The sequence below is a fragment of the Mastigoproctus giganteus genome, chromosome 10 (genome assembly GCF_048544385.1).
Source record: "Mastigoproctus giganteus isolate SK-2022 chromosome 10, ASM4854438v1, whole genome shotgun sequence".
NCBI classification, from domain to species: Eukaryota; Metazoa; Arthropoda; class Arachnida; order Uropygi; family Thelyphonidae; genus Mastigoproctus; species Mastigoproctus giganteus.
Genome location: NC_143584.1, coordinates 150,158,346 through 150,173,070, shown reverse-complemented (window position 1 = coordinate 150,173,070; position 14,725 = coordinate 150,158,346). Strand labels below are relative to the sequence as shown.

The window sequence follows — 14,725 nt, the reverse complement described above, 5'->3', positions numbered from 1 at the left end:
AAACTAAGGAAGTGTTAGCTTGGAAACTTAGAAAAAATGCGAACATGGTCCTTCTCAAACAGTTGATAGGAGATCTCAACATTCTACTTCAATAAGGTGAAATTTCATATTATTGTTGATAACTCACTGAACCACAGCAAAAGTTTGTCAAATAGACCAAATCTGATAAAAATAAGGTTTAATCTCCCAGTAAGCAATGTTTACATTTTAGTATAAAGCAAAATATAAATTTCTTGAAGTGCAGCAATGATCAATATATAAAATAGCACACAAGTTAAGGAGTGCATTTTGACAAGTCTTAATAATGGCTAATTCAAATAAGCCAATTAAAAAAGAAAAAATTAATTAATCCATACACTTGACAGTAACACTGCACCAATCTCTACATGAAAAAAGAAAAACAACCACATTTATGAATATTAATTTATTTTTACAAATAGAATTAAGCCATTCTTTCAGCATTTACACTATCTTGAATATATTATATTGGTCAACTATGAGTTTTAAATAACAGTTAAAATGTCCACAAATCTGCTTGCCGCAGCTATCATACATCTAGTACCTAACAAACATACCTTAATGACTCAGTGAATTAAAATTTGCTATGGATGCCAGTTATGATGATTAAGAAAGCTACAGACCACACCGTCATTTGGTAGCCTGTTCAAGATATGCAATTACATCAGCACGCTCAGGTTTCTTTTTGATTCCAGCAAAGACCATTTTGGTTCCAGGAATGTATTTCTTTGGGTTTTCCAGATACACCCATAAGGTTTCTCTAGCCCAGGTTATGCCTATATAACAAAAGGCAAGAATTACTTTATTTTATATTTTAAACTTAAGTACATAAAATTATACTTATGCTATATACTCAAGTTTAGCCATTAAAACAGACAAAAAGGTTAAAAAGAATAAATGGCCAACCACCCCGAGGCCACAGATATTCTTAGTGATGATAGAAAAGGTTTTTTGACATTGCAATATACCCAAACTTATGGCAATGTCAAACCAAGCTTGTCCAGATAAATATTAGAATCCTTGTTGTTGGTCTTGTGGTTCATGAGCAACTTAGGCTATACAACAGTAAACCCTCAATAATCCAGATTAATTGGGGGGGGGGGGGAGGTCATGCAGATTAGTGGAGCAAAATATAACCTTAAAAGACAAAAATTTAGAACACAAATAAATAGAAAATGTGATGATATAGGTAGTGTTGATGAAAATAAATCACTGTAGAGCCTTTTATTTAAAAACTGTAAAAAGACAATAAGACTCCAAAGTAAAAAAAAAAAAAAAAAAATATCCACTGGAAATCACAAAATTCAAGTAATAAATAGAATAGGTATAAAAAGATGTTTTGCAAGTCATAAATAAGTGACAAGACGTGGCATTATAAGTAGTGATAGGGAGATGAATGTACCTATTATCCCACAACCCCTGCTGTCTTCACACCTACCGCTAAAAAAAAAAAAGAAAGAAAAAAAAAATGGAAAGAGAATAAAACAAATGTTTGGTTTGTTTTAGTACACCGCATGGATTGCTGTGTTCCACCGCACTACAAAAAGACAAATTTTGTGTTGTTATTATTTTGCGGCTTCTCCCTGGATTTTAAATCTATTCAACCAGCCCTTACTAGTTTTAAATGGTTCCACATTTTTTTTTTTTTTTAGGTGAGTTTTCTTCAGATCATCATATTGGCTAATATCTCTCTCTCTCTCTCTCTTTTAATAATATTTAACTTAACTGAATTCTGCATTGGATATTATCTTCAATAAAATTAGTTAAAGTCTTTCCATTTCAATCTAGTTGCTCTTGCAGTGGAACAGCTCTCTTTCCCACTGCTAAAATTAATTCTTTATTTTTTATAATTGTTCTTACAGTTAAACTTGCCAGTCCTAAATTATGGCACAAATCCACTTGTCGTTGATCGGAATTGATTCGCTTCAAAACATCTAATTTAATTTTTAAATTCCGTCTTTTTCTTACATTTATGGTCTCTGTACTGCGCTCAGACGTTGTTGCTTTTTCATTCGTATTGGCCATGATTAACTCTTCGAAAATGTAACTGCGTTGGTTGCATTAATTATGATACAATGATCAAGTAAACTGTCCGTTTCACACGATGTCTAATACGGTACTGAGTGATGACTAGACTTCGGATAAATGCATATAACGCAAATATTACAAGCAATATACTTGATCATTTTTTAAAATGTTGATCTCGGAACTACGTAACAAGTCACTGTACTGCAATTAAATTAGCGTGCGAGAAAATTTCTCAAGTCGGCGTGGGAACCGTTTTAATGTTGTTTTGCTATTAATTTTCAAGCTATCGACTCCATCAAATGAAACGATTTCGTTAAATATGCCAAAAATACAATCTGTAAAAGAGCGTTATAGTGATCTGTGACAGCGTTATAGTCAGATACAGGTTATAATGTAAGAACAGCGTTATAGTGAATCAGCGTAAAGCGAACCGCGTTTTAACGGGGGCCTGCTGTACTCGAGTGATAGGCCAACGATTGGGTATTTCCCAACCCACTGTATGGAGGATACTGTCAACAAACCAAATGAGTTCATACCATCTGCAACACATCCAATCCTTGGAGCCTGCGGATTATCCACTCCGGAGGACTTTTGCTACTTGGTTTCTTCAACAGAGTGCGGCAGACAGCGCATTTGCTGTGCCCGTATTGTTCACGGATGAGGCAAGTTTCACAAGAGAGGGAACCTTCAATCAACGTAACGCCCATTTGTGGACTTTGAAGAATGGTACGCGAACACGTGCAACTCAACGCCGTTTCTCTGTCAATGTTTGGGCTGGCATTGTTGGAGACTACCTCATTGGACTGTACCTTCTGCCCCCTCATCTGGATGGTAGGGCATACTTGATCTTTCTACAGCAAGTCCTGCCCGAACTTATTGAAGAAGCACATGTTCCTCAGTCGTTGCGCCGCTCAATGTGGTTCCAGCATGATGGGGCTCCCCCACATTACACCAATGACGTCCGCCAACACCTAAACGTTACATTTGGAGGACAGCATTGGAAAGGTCGTGTTGGTCCGGTTAATTGGCCTGCTAGATCACTGGACCTCTTCTGCTGGGGTCAAATGAAGACATTGGTGTACGAGACCCCCGTTGATTCAGTTGAAGACCTCGTCGCGCTCGCATCTCTGTAGCTGCCGGGGAGATTCAAGACATGCCAGGAATCTTCCAGAATGTTAGGGATTCCATGTGGCGGCACTGTGAAGCCTGTGTGTGACTGCTTCTGGTCGAACTTTCGAACACCTTCTGTAGCATGGCTTTTTGCCAATGTAAAACTTGTCATTAAAATGATTTCTGTTACACTTACGAGTTGCTGTTTCTGTTCTTTTTTCTTTGCTTCTTTGTTCACGCGACCTCCCGCATGACGAAGGCATTTCGGACCCTGCAATGCTATGTGATTCCGATTCGTCTTTGTGCCCCTACACCTCCTGCAAGTTTGTCGCACTGGTAGTGAATCACCCTGTATATTGTGTTCTTATTGAAGACTATAAAAGTGATATTTGGTAAAGTTTACTGTATTAGGTACCTGTCAGTTGTGCAACGTTAATGCTATTGCACATATGGCAATTAGGCATTATACGTACATGAAATTATATTAGTCAATTTTATTTAACAGTATCTATCTGTAGGGAATTAGGTGTATAAGGACCAAATTAACAAGTTAGTAAAAGTAAACTAGCTTTAGCCTGGAAGGCCTATATACAATTATATTAATGTTATTTGTTATTTGGTTTTTAGGAGTATTAGCAACTAAGGCCATATTGCTCCGGGATATGCGGTGGTCATTCCCTGACCTTTCCGCATCCTCCGTATTTGGTGGTTTATATTAATGAAAATGGAAATAAAAATAATGATGAACAATGAAAATAACATTCTCTCACTTGGTCATAGGTCTGCTACTTCTTCGGGGACTTTGAGCAGACCGATAGCCAGACTAAAAGAATGTCTCATACCTACCCGTTTCTGTTGTCCCCATTCCAGCTTTGCATGATTTTAATTTTTAGGTGATCGTACTGAAATTAATAGAAATTAAATGAGAAGTGCTAATAAATGAGATAAGATGTTTAATTTAATTTTCTCATTTATTACCACTTTCCATTTAATATTTAAATTTCATATTTAATTAGTGGCAGAAAATGTCCATTTGGATTCTGTGTTGGTTGGTGCTTTGTACCGAGATAGTCGTAGACGAGTTCCAGTTTACCCTCTACCCCTATTCTCTCATCTTCAAAAAAATCTCATTTCCTTTTTATCAAAAATAAAAAATATTTCCTTTTTGACTTTCTATGGCACTATCTGTATTAACGAAAGAAAGGGACTGATATTTCTTGGTGAGGAAACCAAATCTAAGTTGGGTTATTTTTTTATTTCACTGTAACTTAGTATTGCAGTCAGTGGCCATTGTTATGATTTTTGTACAGCAGCTCCTCTCAAGCACTAAGGCCCACAAGCTACCTGACTGCGTTAAAAAAAATGAGAATTTCCAGGAGTTGAGGGATATAACACATACAAGTATATATATTATATTGAACTGTCAGTTTCTCAATAGCAATGACACAAATATAAAACAAGTCATTTATCATACAAAACTACTTACAAGTACATACATAACATATTCATTTTCATCTAATCTATTCATTTTTCTCATTTAATCTGTTAATACATGCTATCATTTCCATAAAATTTTTCTAACTTTCTCTAAATTAACAATATCAACTCTCTCTCTACAGCTGCAAATACTAAACTAATTCAATCTTAATCACTTCCTCATATTTCTCTTAATCAGCAATATCAATTCTCTTTACAACAACAATCCATAAGTCACTAAATTAATATTAACAATTCCTGTAATCTCTCTTAATTTAGCAATATCAATTTTCTTTACAACTTCAACCAATAAACCAACTCAATACTAAACATTTCCTTATTTCTCATAATTTCTTCAACTTCAACCCTACTATAAAATAATCTACCACTTTATCAAAGTACCATTTCCAATACAACACATTTCAGAGGACTTACTTTTCTTCTCTTTCACAGTGGAATTCCTTTCGTGGAGTGCGGTGACGTCTCTCTCTCTCTCTCTCCCCCTTCTTAGTTGAACTCTGTGCCTCTGCTATATAGCTCTTCCAGTACTGTCTTATTATGTGATTTCAGGTATAGGTCTGCTACTTCTTCGGGGGCTTTGAGCAGACCGGTAGCTAGACTAAAAGAATGTCTCATACCTACCCGTTTCTGTTGTCCCCATTCCAGTTTTACATGATTTTAATTTTTAGGTGATTGTATTGAAATTAAAGCTATTTAATTTCAATACAATCACCTAAAAATCTCCTCTCCTCTGTTAATACTGAAGGAAATTACCACAGCAGTAGTAGAAGCTAGGGCACTATCTGACTGGCTTGTTATTCAACTTCGGGATTAACTTCTAGCACAGGAACATTCCTGGCAAAACTCTTTACTATATAGCTGGACACTCCCAGAACTACCACTGCAAGTCTGCAACCCCTCCGAAAAACCACAAACCCCTCTTTTGGCGCAAGCACCTTATTTATTTATTCAGTTGATTGCAAGTTACAATCACTCCTTGTACTACTTTTTTTATATGCAAGCTTATGTGCAAACACCAGAGAAGTTTGCACGTAAGTTAGACCCAATCACGGTGTTATTCTTTAAACTCACTCTTCTTCCTTTAGTGGGAAAAACAGAATATTTTCTCCACACAATGCAACACTTTCATCTTTTACCTCTAGATCACCTGTTCACAATAACTTTGAACTGCTCCATACCAACACCCTTTCCCAAAATGCACTAAGTGTCGCATCCTCAAGTAGCGGTGTAATAGAGAGATTAAACTATTGTTCAGAAGCTTTTAATTTTAACCCTTCTGCACCTGCCATACCATGGTTTACCATATTCCTTAATTGCTCTACAAGGCCTACTCCCACTAATGGAAATATTTCCATAATAATGTTTTCATTATTCCTTGCGTGCTTTACTTAAGGAATATATTTGTATGATTTTATGTCTTACAGTTTCATGACGTTTTCAGGTTTCCGTTGCATTTGTATTGTGTATAACAATCCCTCTGTAACAAATTTTGTGATATTAATGATTTATTATTTTATAACTTTTATGTGAAATAATCATAAAATAAATCATATTTTTTTTAATTAGTACCGAAAAACCGGTATTTTTGTATCAATACCAGAATTTCAAATCCTAAATAAAAATGACCAGGATCCGAGAATCTCGTTATTGTAAGCCCTACTATTTACACAATAATGTTTTAGTTTTGTAAAGGAGGGATTTGTGGATACGCCGTATTATAAAAATTTACTATGATTACACACAAAAAAAAAAAAAAAAAACCATAACATTTACCTTTGTTCTTATTGGCATCTGTGTATGAAAAACCTGGTGACTGCCCTGTTTTACGCCCAATTAAGCCATGCAAATTTGGTCCTGTCTTATGCTTGCCTCCAGCTTCAACTGTATGACATTGAGCACATCGCTGTACAAATGCTTTCTTTCCCTTTTCTGGGTCTCCAGGGGGAATTTCTTCACTAACCATTTTCTGAAAATGGAGAAATTAAAAAATAAAATAATTAAAGGAATAAAATAAAGCCTCCACCATGTTTCATTTCATTCCCTTTCACCATTATTAAGAAGAAGAAAAAAAGTGTTACCTTACTTTTTGGAAACTCCTCGTATATTATAAATATTTTGACATTGGATAATTTTTTAAGTTTACCATTTTTAACCATTTCTTGTCCCCCCCACCCACAAACTGACTGTAAGTGAATGAAAGAAACTGCTCACCTGTTATTTTTCAGCACCCATTAAACAGTTAATTTAAAAACCAAATTCTAAATTTAAAAGCTTTTGCTTCTCTCCCCATAATCAAAAAACTACTGTGGAACAAAATCTCAAAAACAGGGCCTTACTTTGACAGTGCCCGGCCATTCTGTTAATAACAGTGAAGATCTAGATGACAACATAAAGTAATTTTCATGCCAACAAATACCTTTTTGTTACAAATTATAGACAAAGAAGTGACAGAACCATTCAAAGCCTATTATCTCCAATGGATCTGTCAACTTATCACTGACACACTGAAGGTTCCAGCCATTAGTGTGGGGGATGTTCTGGTGAGAGTACAATACCAAGAAGTTCGTAGAAAATACTGTGGTATCACAGAATTAAGTAATTTGGGCTATTATGAATGGTGCTTGGCACAATAATACATGGATAGAGTGCATTCATGGTGTTCAGGAACTTGCTACCTGAAATTCAGTTAGACTGTGGAATTGGCAAATGAGAGTGGCTTTGACAAAGTGTATGCTAAAATCACATAATGCTCAGCTAACTTAATGAGAATCAATCTGAATGAGTTGGAGTTTAAAAAAAAAAAAAAAAAAAAGGTATAAGCGTATAAGAGGATATGCAGCCAGCACTATAATTAAAAGAGCTCATAACAAAGGAGATACCTAAAGCTACTGGTTTATCCAAGAAAGGGATAGCCATTTTTGTTTTTAAGATGACTCAAACATGGAACAGAGCAACAAGTCTGGTCAATGATTGAATGAACTTTTTCCTGCCATAAAGAACTGGATCAAGAAGGTCAAAATTCTGTTCACACTTCCATCCATAGCTTTTTAAAACAAGAATAGTACAACATAAAGCATTACCTTATCAGCAAGGGCAATGTGTTTTTGTTGTTACATGTAGTTGAATAGGCTCTTCAACTACATGGAACAACAAAAACACATTGCCCTTGCTGATAATATTTATGTTGTATTACTCATACTATCAACCCATCAACTCTAATAAGCCTTATTAGAGTTGATAGTTGCACACCTTTTTCATGTTGAGTGAAGAGCTGAAGTTTTTAATTCAATAGAAAGAACAACCATTTTCTGTTTCAACATTATGGACACATGAATGGACCATGGACACATGAATCCATTCAACACATGGACTCAAATTAAAAATTCTTATTTTAATGTTCTTGGGAAAGAATGTTAAAATTAATTGCACAGTAGTAAACTGAAGGATTATTAATATACGATTAGTTAGCTACTAGGCAAAAAGCAAAGGTTGGGGATACAGTTTGGGAAATTCTAGGGCCTTAGAAATGGTAAACAAATACCTGTATCAGATTCCACATATTTCTTTTTGTCAGGTGACTGACTTCACGGACCCTAAAGACCTAAGTTAATCTACAACCTGGTTGAATCCACCTCTATATAATTGAGTCTACTGTAAAACAAAAATATTGTTGGGCATTTTTGTGTTAAGGAGGTCATTCCCAAGATATAATCTGCAAAGTTTCTAAGCATTTCCCTTTTTTTGGGGTAAACGTGTATGATATGCCCATGTATTTAACAGCTGAACTAATGCCATGCTGCTACATTCACTCAATTTGCACAGGTAGAGCATATTTAAGGCATCTGAAATCTCTTCAGTTAGCTCAAGAAACTTGAAAATGGTGATTGTGAGAAAATAATGACCCACTTGTCAAAAGAATACTGTGATGCTTGCTTGATGTTAGGCACATGAAAATGCAATCTCTCTGAAGCCTCTCAGGAACATGCCAACTGCTATATGCAACCATCATTGCCCAGATGCAAATGCCATCTGGTGGCTTAACCACAGATTGAGAGAGTGGACTGAGAAAGCAGTACATAATCAAAGGGAAGTTGTAGAGAATTCTTAAATTCTCTATCACAGAAGATAGAGAATTTAAGAATTTCCCTTGAGATAGAGAATGACCCATCTCAAGGGAGTTTCTCATCTGCATTACTATCTACTCATACCTCCATTCACATATGAAGAAACAAGTATCTTACAGGTAGTAGGGTGACAATTTCAGCTGAATTCAAACACCATCTGAACCATGCTTGAAACTTTTCAGACCTGTTAGGGCACATTCTTTGGAATGATAAAGCAGTACATGAGATATAGCACCCTTAATAGACAAAACAGTCTGAAGGCAAACTGTCACCCACAAATAGTGCCATCAGATTTTGTGATGCCTCCCTGGGAGAGGCAAGGACCACCAAAACTGAATTTTTTGACTATGAATTTCATTTTAAAAATGTTGAAACCAGAAGGAAGGCAGCAAAAAATTGGAAGGGGGAGTGATTTTATAAAAGGATTGAGAACGTCTGAATTGGAGAAACCAGGTAAGGAAAAAAACATGGGAGGATATTTCGTTCCCAAATTAAAGTGGCATTATCAAAAGATTAACTTTATTATTACTGACTTAACCTCTGAGATTCCTTAAAATTTCTAATTTTTTTTTTCTATATACATGAATGCAATTTTTTTTTTAAATACAGGTTGTTTCAAAGTCAATGGGAGATATTTTAAGGTACAGATTAAAAAGGTCAGAGTATATACACACTATTCCTTTCAACTGCTTGTTAATCACTTTTTTTTTTGCTTGCATACAGATAATAGTAGATCCTTGCAAACAAAAAAGGTTAGTGCAGTTTCAGCAACGTGTTCCATGGTAAAAAAAGGGTTTTTAATTTTAATTAATCATTTTATGATACAGGTTTTTTTCTTTTCTTGATTTAATAGAATAAAATTTCACTCTTTAATTAATTTTACAGTAAGCCATTTATTATATGTGTACTTGATAACTTTTGATTAATTAAGAGAACTAATATGAAGGGTATTTAGCATCACATAGCAAATTTATGTCAGGAGCAAAAGAAAACAATTTTATCCACAAATTTGCTTTGGCCTTTAATCTATTTCTATACTTGTTTCTGAAGAAAAACCAAAGGCAAGAAACTAGTTTCACCTTGCACATCATGACTAGCAACATTCACAAATATCACATGATGAAAATAATAGTAAGAATTACGTGACTATGTGATAAATATACAAATACAAAAAGTAATTATGTGATATGCCAGTAAGCAGTATAGTGATGTATTCCTTTATTAACATGTAATATTTCTCACAATGTCAGTTATTATTTGGGTTGTTTCGAATTTCCACAGAGGAGGCTAAAACAACAAGGCATCAGTATACAATTTCTGTTAATAGCAATATTCTGTGTTCAGCTTGTCAGTTTTGAGAAATGAAAACTTAAAGCTTCCAAGAGGGAAAAAACAATGCAATCCTAGCTAGAATAAACTGGCTCCTGTATGAAAAATTGCAATCAAAATTCCTCCTGTCTCAACATGAAGTACTGTATTTTCTGCACAATAAGATGCATCACACCACAAGACACCCCCATATTCTATTAAGCTAATTTTGGGAAAAAATATTATTACATATATTTGAAACACTAAAAAAATGTCAGTGGAAAACAAAGCTTTCCCCCATTGCCAATAACATATCACTACTACCACACTCATTACCAATTTTATGACACTTTTTCAAATTTCAAAAGAAAGTGCACCATTTTCAGGCCATTAAGGACATTGCTGATTCCGCATTCCTTGAAAGAGATGGAAACTATCATGTTTCACTAACTCCTAATTTTTCACCTATTCACACACATGGGAAATGGCTGATGGCTTCATTTATCCTATTGGTATTAAATCATGATTTGATGCCATAATCCATCTGGTATTTTTCCTTATGCTTGGAAATTTGCTCATATCCAGCCAGTCTCTAAAAGGAATGACAAACCTCTTCCATCCAATTATTGTCCAATTGCACTTAACCTCTACTCTTTCCAAAGTAATTGAGAAATCCATCAACTGCTGAAATATCTTGAAACCTCCCACCTGAATAATTATGTAGTGAAAAGTTTCATACATAATTATTTCTCACTAGTAAATAAATCTATAAGACAGTTATTGTTGGCACACACTTTCATTATTTTTCTGATTCATGCTATCTATTGGGCTATTCTGCCAGTTTGCTGCTAAATTTAACATAAATTGTATATATATACATACACGTTTCTACTTGTTCGAACTTTTTTTGGTTTAGTTGTAGATTGTTACCTATTATTGGTGTTTTTCATATAAGTATTAGTGTTCATACAATTCTGGTCATCAAGATAGCCCAATTTATATATAAAACTTTAGAGCATTTTAATTTATAATTTCAGTAATTTGAACCTAGACAAACTGGCAAGTAGCAAACAGAAACAGATAGCCTTTGCCAATTATTGATACGATGTACTGAATGGTACTAGCCCTAGAAAACATGGTACTAGCCCTAGAAAACTTACCATTCAATGTATCCTTTTATCAGTAATTAGCTTCATTATCATCTTATTTTATTATATATTATGTGTTTAATTGTAGGGTATAACAATGAAGTCCAACTTAAGTTAAATACTTTGGCCTTATGGGGGGGCTATGGGTATACTTTTACTCTGAATACCTATATTCCATTTGTCATTTGATTCCCATGATATACTGTTCATTATATACTATAAAACACACGATTATACAAAAAATATATATATATTATCATATATCGCACAACCGTGGTGTCATTATCTAGCATCTGGTTATTGACTCTAGATAATGTCACCAGGGTTCTTCGCTCTACTATTCCTTTTTTTCTGTATGTCTTCTTTCTGTTACATATATCACTTGTGTGTGTGTGTATTAATGGCCCTAAGTAATCATTCACAAGGGTAAGTATATTATACCTAGAAATTTCAATTTTCATGTTGCGCAAGCTGAAAACCACTGAATAACGCACAAGGAGAAATCCATATTTTCCCTGCCTTCCAACCTTTTCCCCAGCCTTCCTACAGCCTCAAACGAAGAGGACTTCAGAAATTGCTTGTCATCAGCAGAAATGAACCTAGGTATCTCCAACATCATGAGAAGCAGGGGAAGTTTAGGCAATATTTTCCACAGGGAAATAAAAAAAAAAAAAAAAAAAGTCTCATGGATTGGAAATAGTATATCTTAACTTCAGCCAGCGATGGAAATTGAACCGAGGCCTTTCATATGCACACACACGTACATGGACATGATGAGAGAAGTGATGCTATCCAGTGTGCTACCCATGATGGTAGTGAGTTCGTCATTAACTAGGCAGTGGTCAAAAAAGTTGCAAAGTGGGTGCAATACCTGACAGGTGCCCAATTTTGTTCATCATAAATGGAGAAAGTTTTTAATTTTTTTAAAATTCTTAATAAAAAATTTAAATATTCAAATAATGTAGTGTCTTTTTACATGTTATTTTTAAAAAAGCAAAAAATACATTATTTTGGGTAAAAATGAAGAAAGGAGTCATATTCATAAAATATAAGGATAAAACTAATACAGTAGTCTCTTACATTTTAAGTTCAGAAAACCATTAAAAGTGCAAAATTTTTAAAAAGATGTCTGTGTATGTATTTCTGAGTGTATATTATGTATGTAACTATATAATATCGGTGTAAATATACCATAGTTCACCCATAAGTTTAACTACATACAGTGTAATGGCATTGTTTAGATTTTGGCTACCTTCACAATGAGATACCAGGTATTGCATTACTTCAAATAAATAACACTTCTCTAGTAGAGGAGACTACTGTTTAATTTACATCAATATTATATAGTTAATTTCAACCCATAATGTATTATGCCTTGAGCATTTAGTCCTCAAAAAATTATGTATGTAAGCAAGAATGCAGAAATTTTATTATTTCTGCTGAAAATGAAAAAAAAAAGAAGAAAATAAAGTTAAATCATGAAATATAAACATCATCCTAATAGCCATTTCTATTAATCAGCAAAGAAAAATGCTATAAGTGCAAAATTTCAAAATTGTACATGCACACTTTTCAACTTAGAATTTTGTTTGATATGCTGTTTGGAGGAGTCTATGGAATCCAATGTGTAGTCAGTAACAGAATTTAAAGACGTTTCGATTTATGACTATTAAAAAACTCAATTTTTTTAATGAAAATTAGTTTATTAATTCTGCTTAAATATATATACAATTAAAGTTGAGGATTATATATAATGAATTAGAATTACGAATAATGCTCAAAGGCTACGAGGAGATGACTGTGAAGTTGCTGAAAGTTCAGGAAATGATTTGGGAAAAGGGATTAAGGGGGGAAAAAAATCCCAAGGCGATGCTATATTTAGAATGCGAGAACAGAACTAGTGTGTACTATTTAATTTGAATGCGATTCAGTCGACATAATCGAAATACCCGAACATACACACCTAGGCAAAAAAAAAGTTGCATAAAAGGTAGCGCCATACCTCTCAGGTGCTTTCACATGATTACTGTGAAAAATCATGAAATATCGCCTTTTTAAAGGCGACATTTCACGATTTCCACAGTAACCTCAAATAAAATTAGCCATATATTTAGGAAGATTAAAAAAGTTTGACATTAAGCTTAAATAAAAAAAGAAAAAAAATCCTTTTTTTTTTTTCTTTCTCGGCACTTAACAGGTCCCGCGCGATCACTGCCGGCTATTCCAGTAATTAAGAGTAATTAAATTAATCATTCCAGTTCAACATTGTGGTCCTTATCAGCATTTACCCATTTAAATGTGACCCACTTACACAAAACACCCGTGCACTTTACTCGAATGTACATCATTGTAAATAGAATCGCCAGTCGTGAAAACGTAGATGACCGCTGAGCTAGCAGTAACTTTATTGTAAAGACATTGAGGACAAGAGTAAGTAGCCATACCCGTGTATCACCACAAAATAGCAATTATTCACAAAAATAAAAATGTTAAAAAAAAGAAAGAGAGATGGGGAAGGCGGATAAATGCTATATATTCAATTTGGGGTTCACTGAAACAACGAACCCGGAAATAAGATGATGATGCAACTACCTCTAAAATGAAACTACCGACGAGAATAACATTGCAATAACCTTCAGCAAGCCGGTGCCCCAATAATACTTTTCTACTAAAAATTGCAAATGAACTAATTAAATAGTGATCAAAAATTTCCTGATCATTAACTAAAACAAAATTAGAACAATAAAATACTCTCACCTTTTAATTTGTTATACACAACAGATAAAATCAAGAACAAACTAATTTCGACACACGGCCGACCAGACGCAATTCAAGTAACAGTCAAAAAGACCCTCAACGCATGCTCAACAAAAGCATGCACATGCCTCTTAGCGACAACCGCGCCACCCAAAAGATGAATTTTATAATTTATCTGTTTAAAATACACAATATTTTGAATGATTGTAGAGCCTAGAGATCATATGCAAAGCATAAGTACCCAAAAATAAAGCACAAATTTCCGGCATCCATCCAGTGAGGTTTATTATACTGGCCTGCAAAAAAAAAAAAATAATAAATAAAAGAGTCATAATAAATAATTGTACCTCCGGACTTGCGTACTTTCTTGCCTGCAAAATTTGCAGATCTAAAGGAAATTAATCCGCTGATTACAAAATATTAACACTATATCTCTACCACGTCTTTATCGAAAGATATGCTGACATTTTAGTAACTTAACGATTACTTTTAAATATCATACAATAATAGATATATGTATTACCATAAAAATTTATTTTATTCAGTTTAAAATACTTTAATTAAACATACAGTATACTGTACTACATACAAAGGGTACTAGGAAAGTTTTGCAATATGACGCAACAATGAATCACAGGAAGCTGCTTGTTGCTGCATGTTGAGACATGTTCATACGTGCATAGTAGCCGCCGCGCCAAGTCGATGGGCTCAGTTATTCATTAGTAGTGAGAGTGT

At 34.3% G+C, this 14,725-nt stretch overlaps 1 protein-coding gene across 1 annotated transcript; it reads right to left on the bottom strand.

Moving 5' to 3' along the window:
• Window positions 1–409: 409 nt before the first annotated feature.
• LOC150079369 (cytochrome c) lies at window positions 410–14,102 on the bottom strand. The gene is made up of 3 exons (XM_090383800.1): window positions 13,991–14,102; window positions 6,427–6,619; window positions 410–794 (listed from the first exon to the last, which is right to left on the bottom strand). The coding sequence occupies exons 2-3, from the start codon at window positions 6,614–6,616 to the stop codon at window positions 649–651; spliced, it is 336 nt and encodes a 111-aa protein (XP_090239926.1). The 5' UTR covers window positions 6,617–6,619; window positions 13,991–14,102; the 3' UTR covers window positions 410–648.
• Window positions 14,103–14,725: the final 623 nt, after the last annotated feature.

Excerpts from the sequence above, each read along its gene's own strand:
- LOC150079369 (XM_090383800.1), bottom strand. The coding sequence starts at position 6,616 with ATGGTTAGTGAAGAAATTCCCCCTGGAGACCCAGAAAAGGGAAAGAAA. Across the intron at positions 795-6,426 it reads AGATGCCAATAAGAACAAAG|GCATAACCTGGGCTAGAGAA; the intron begins GTAAATGTTATG and ends TTTGTTATATAG.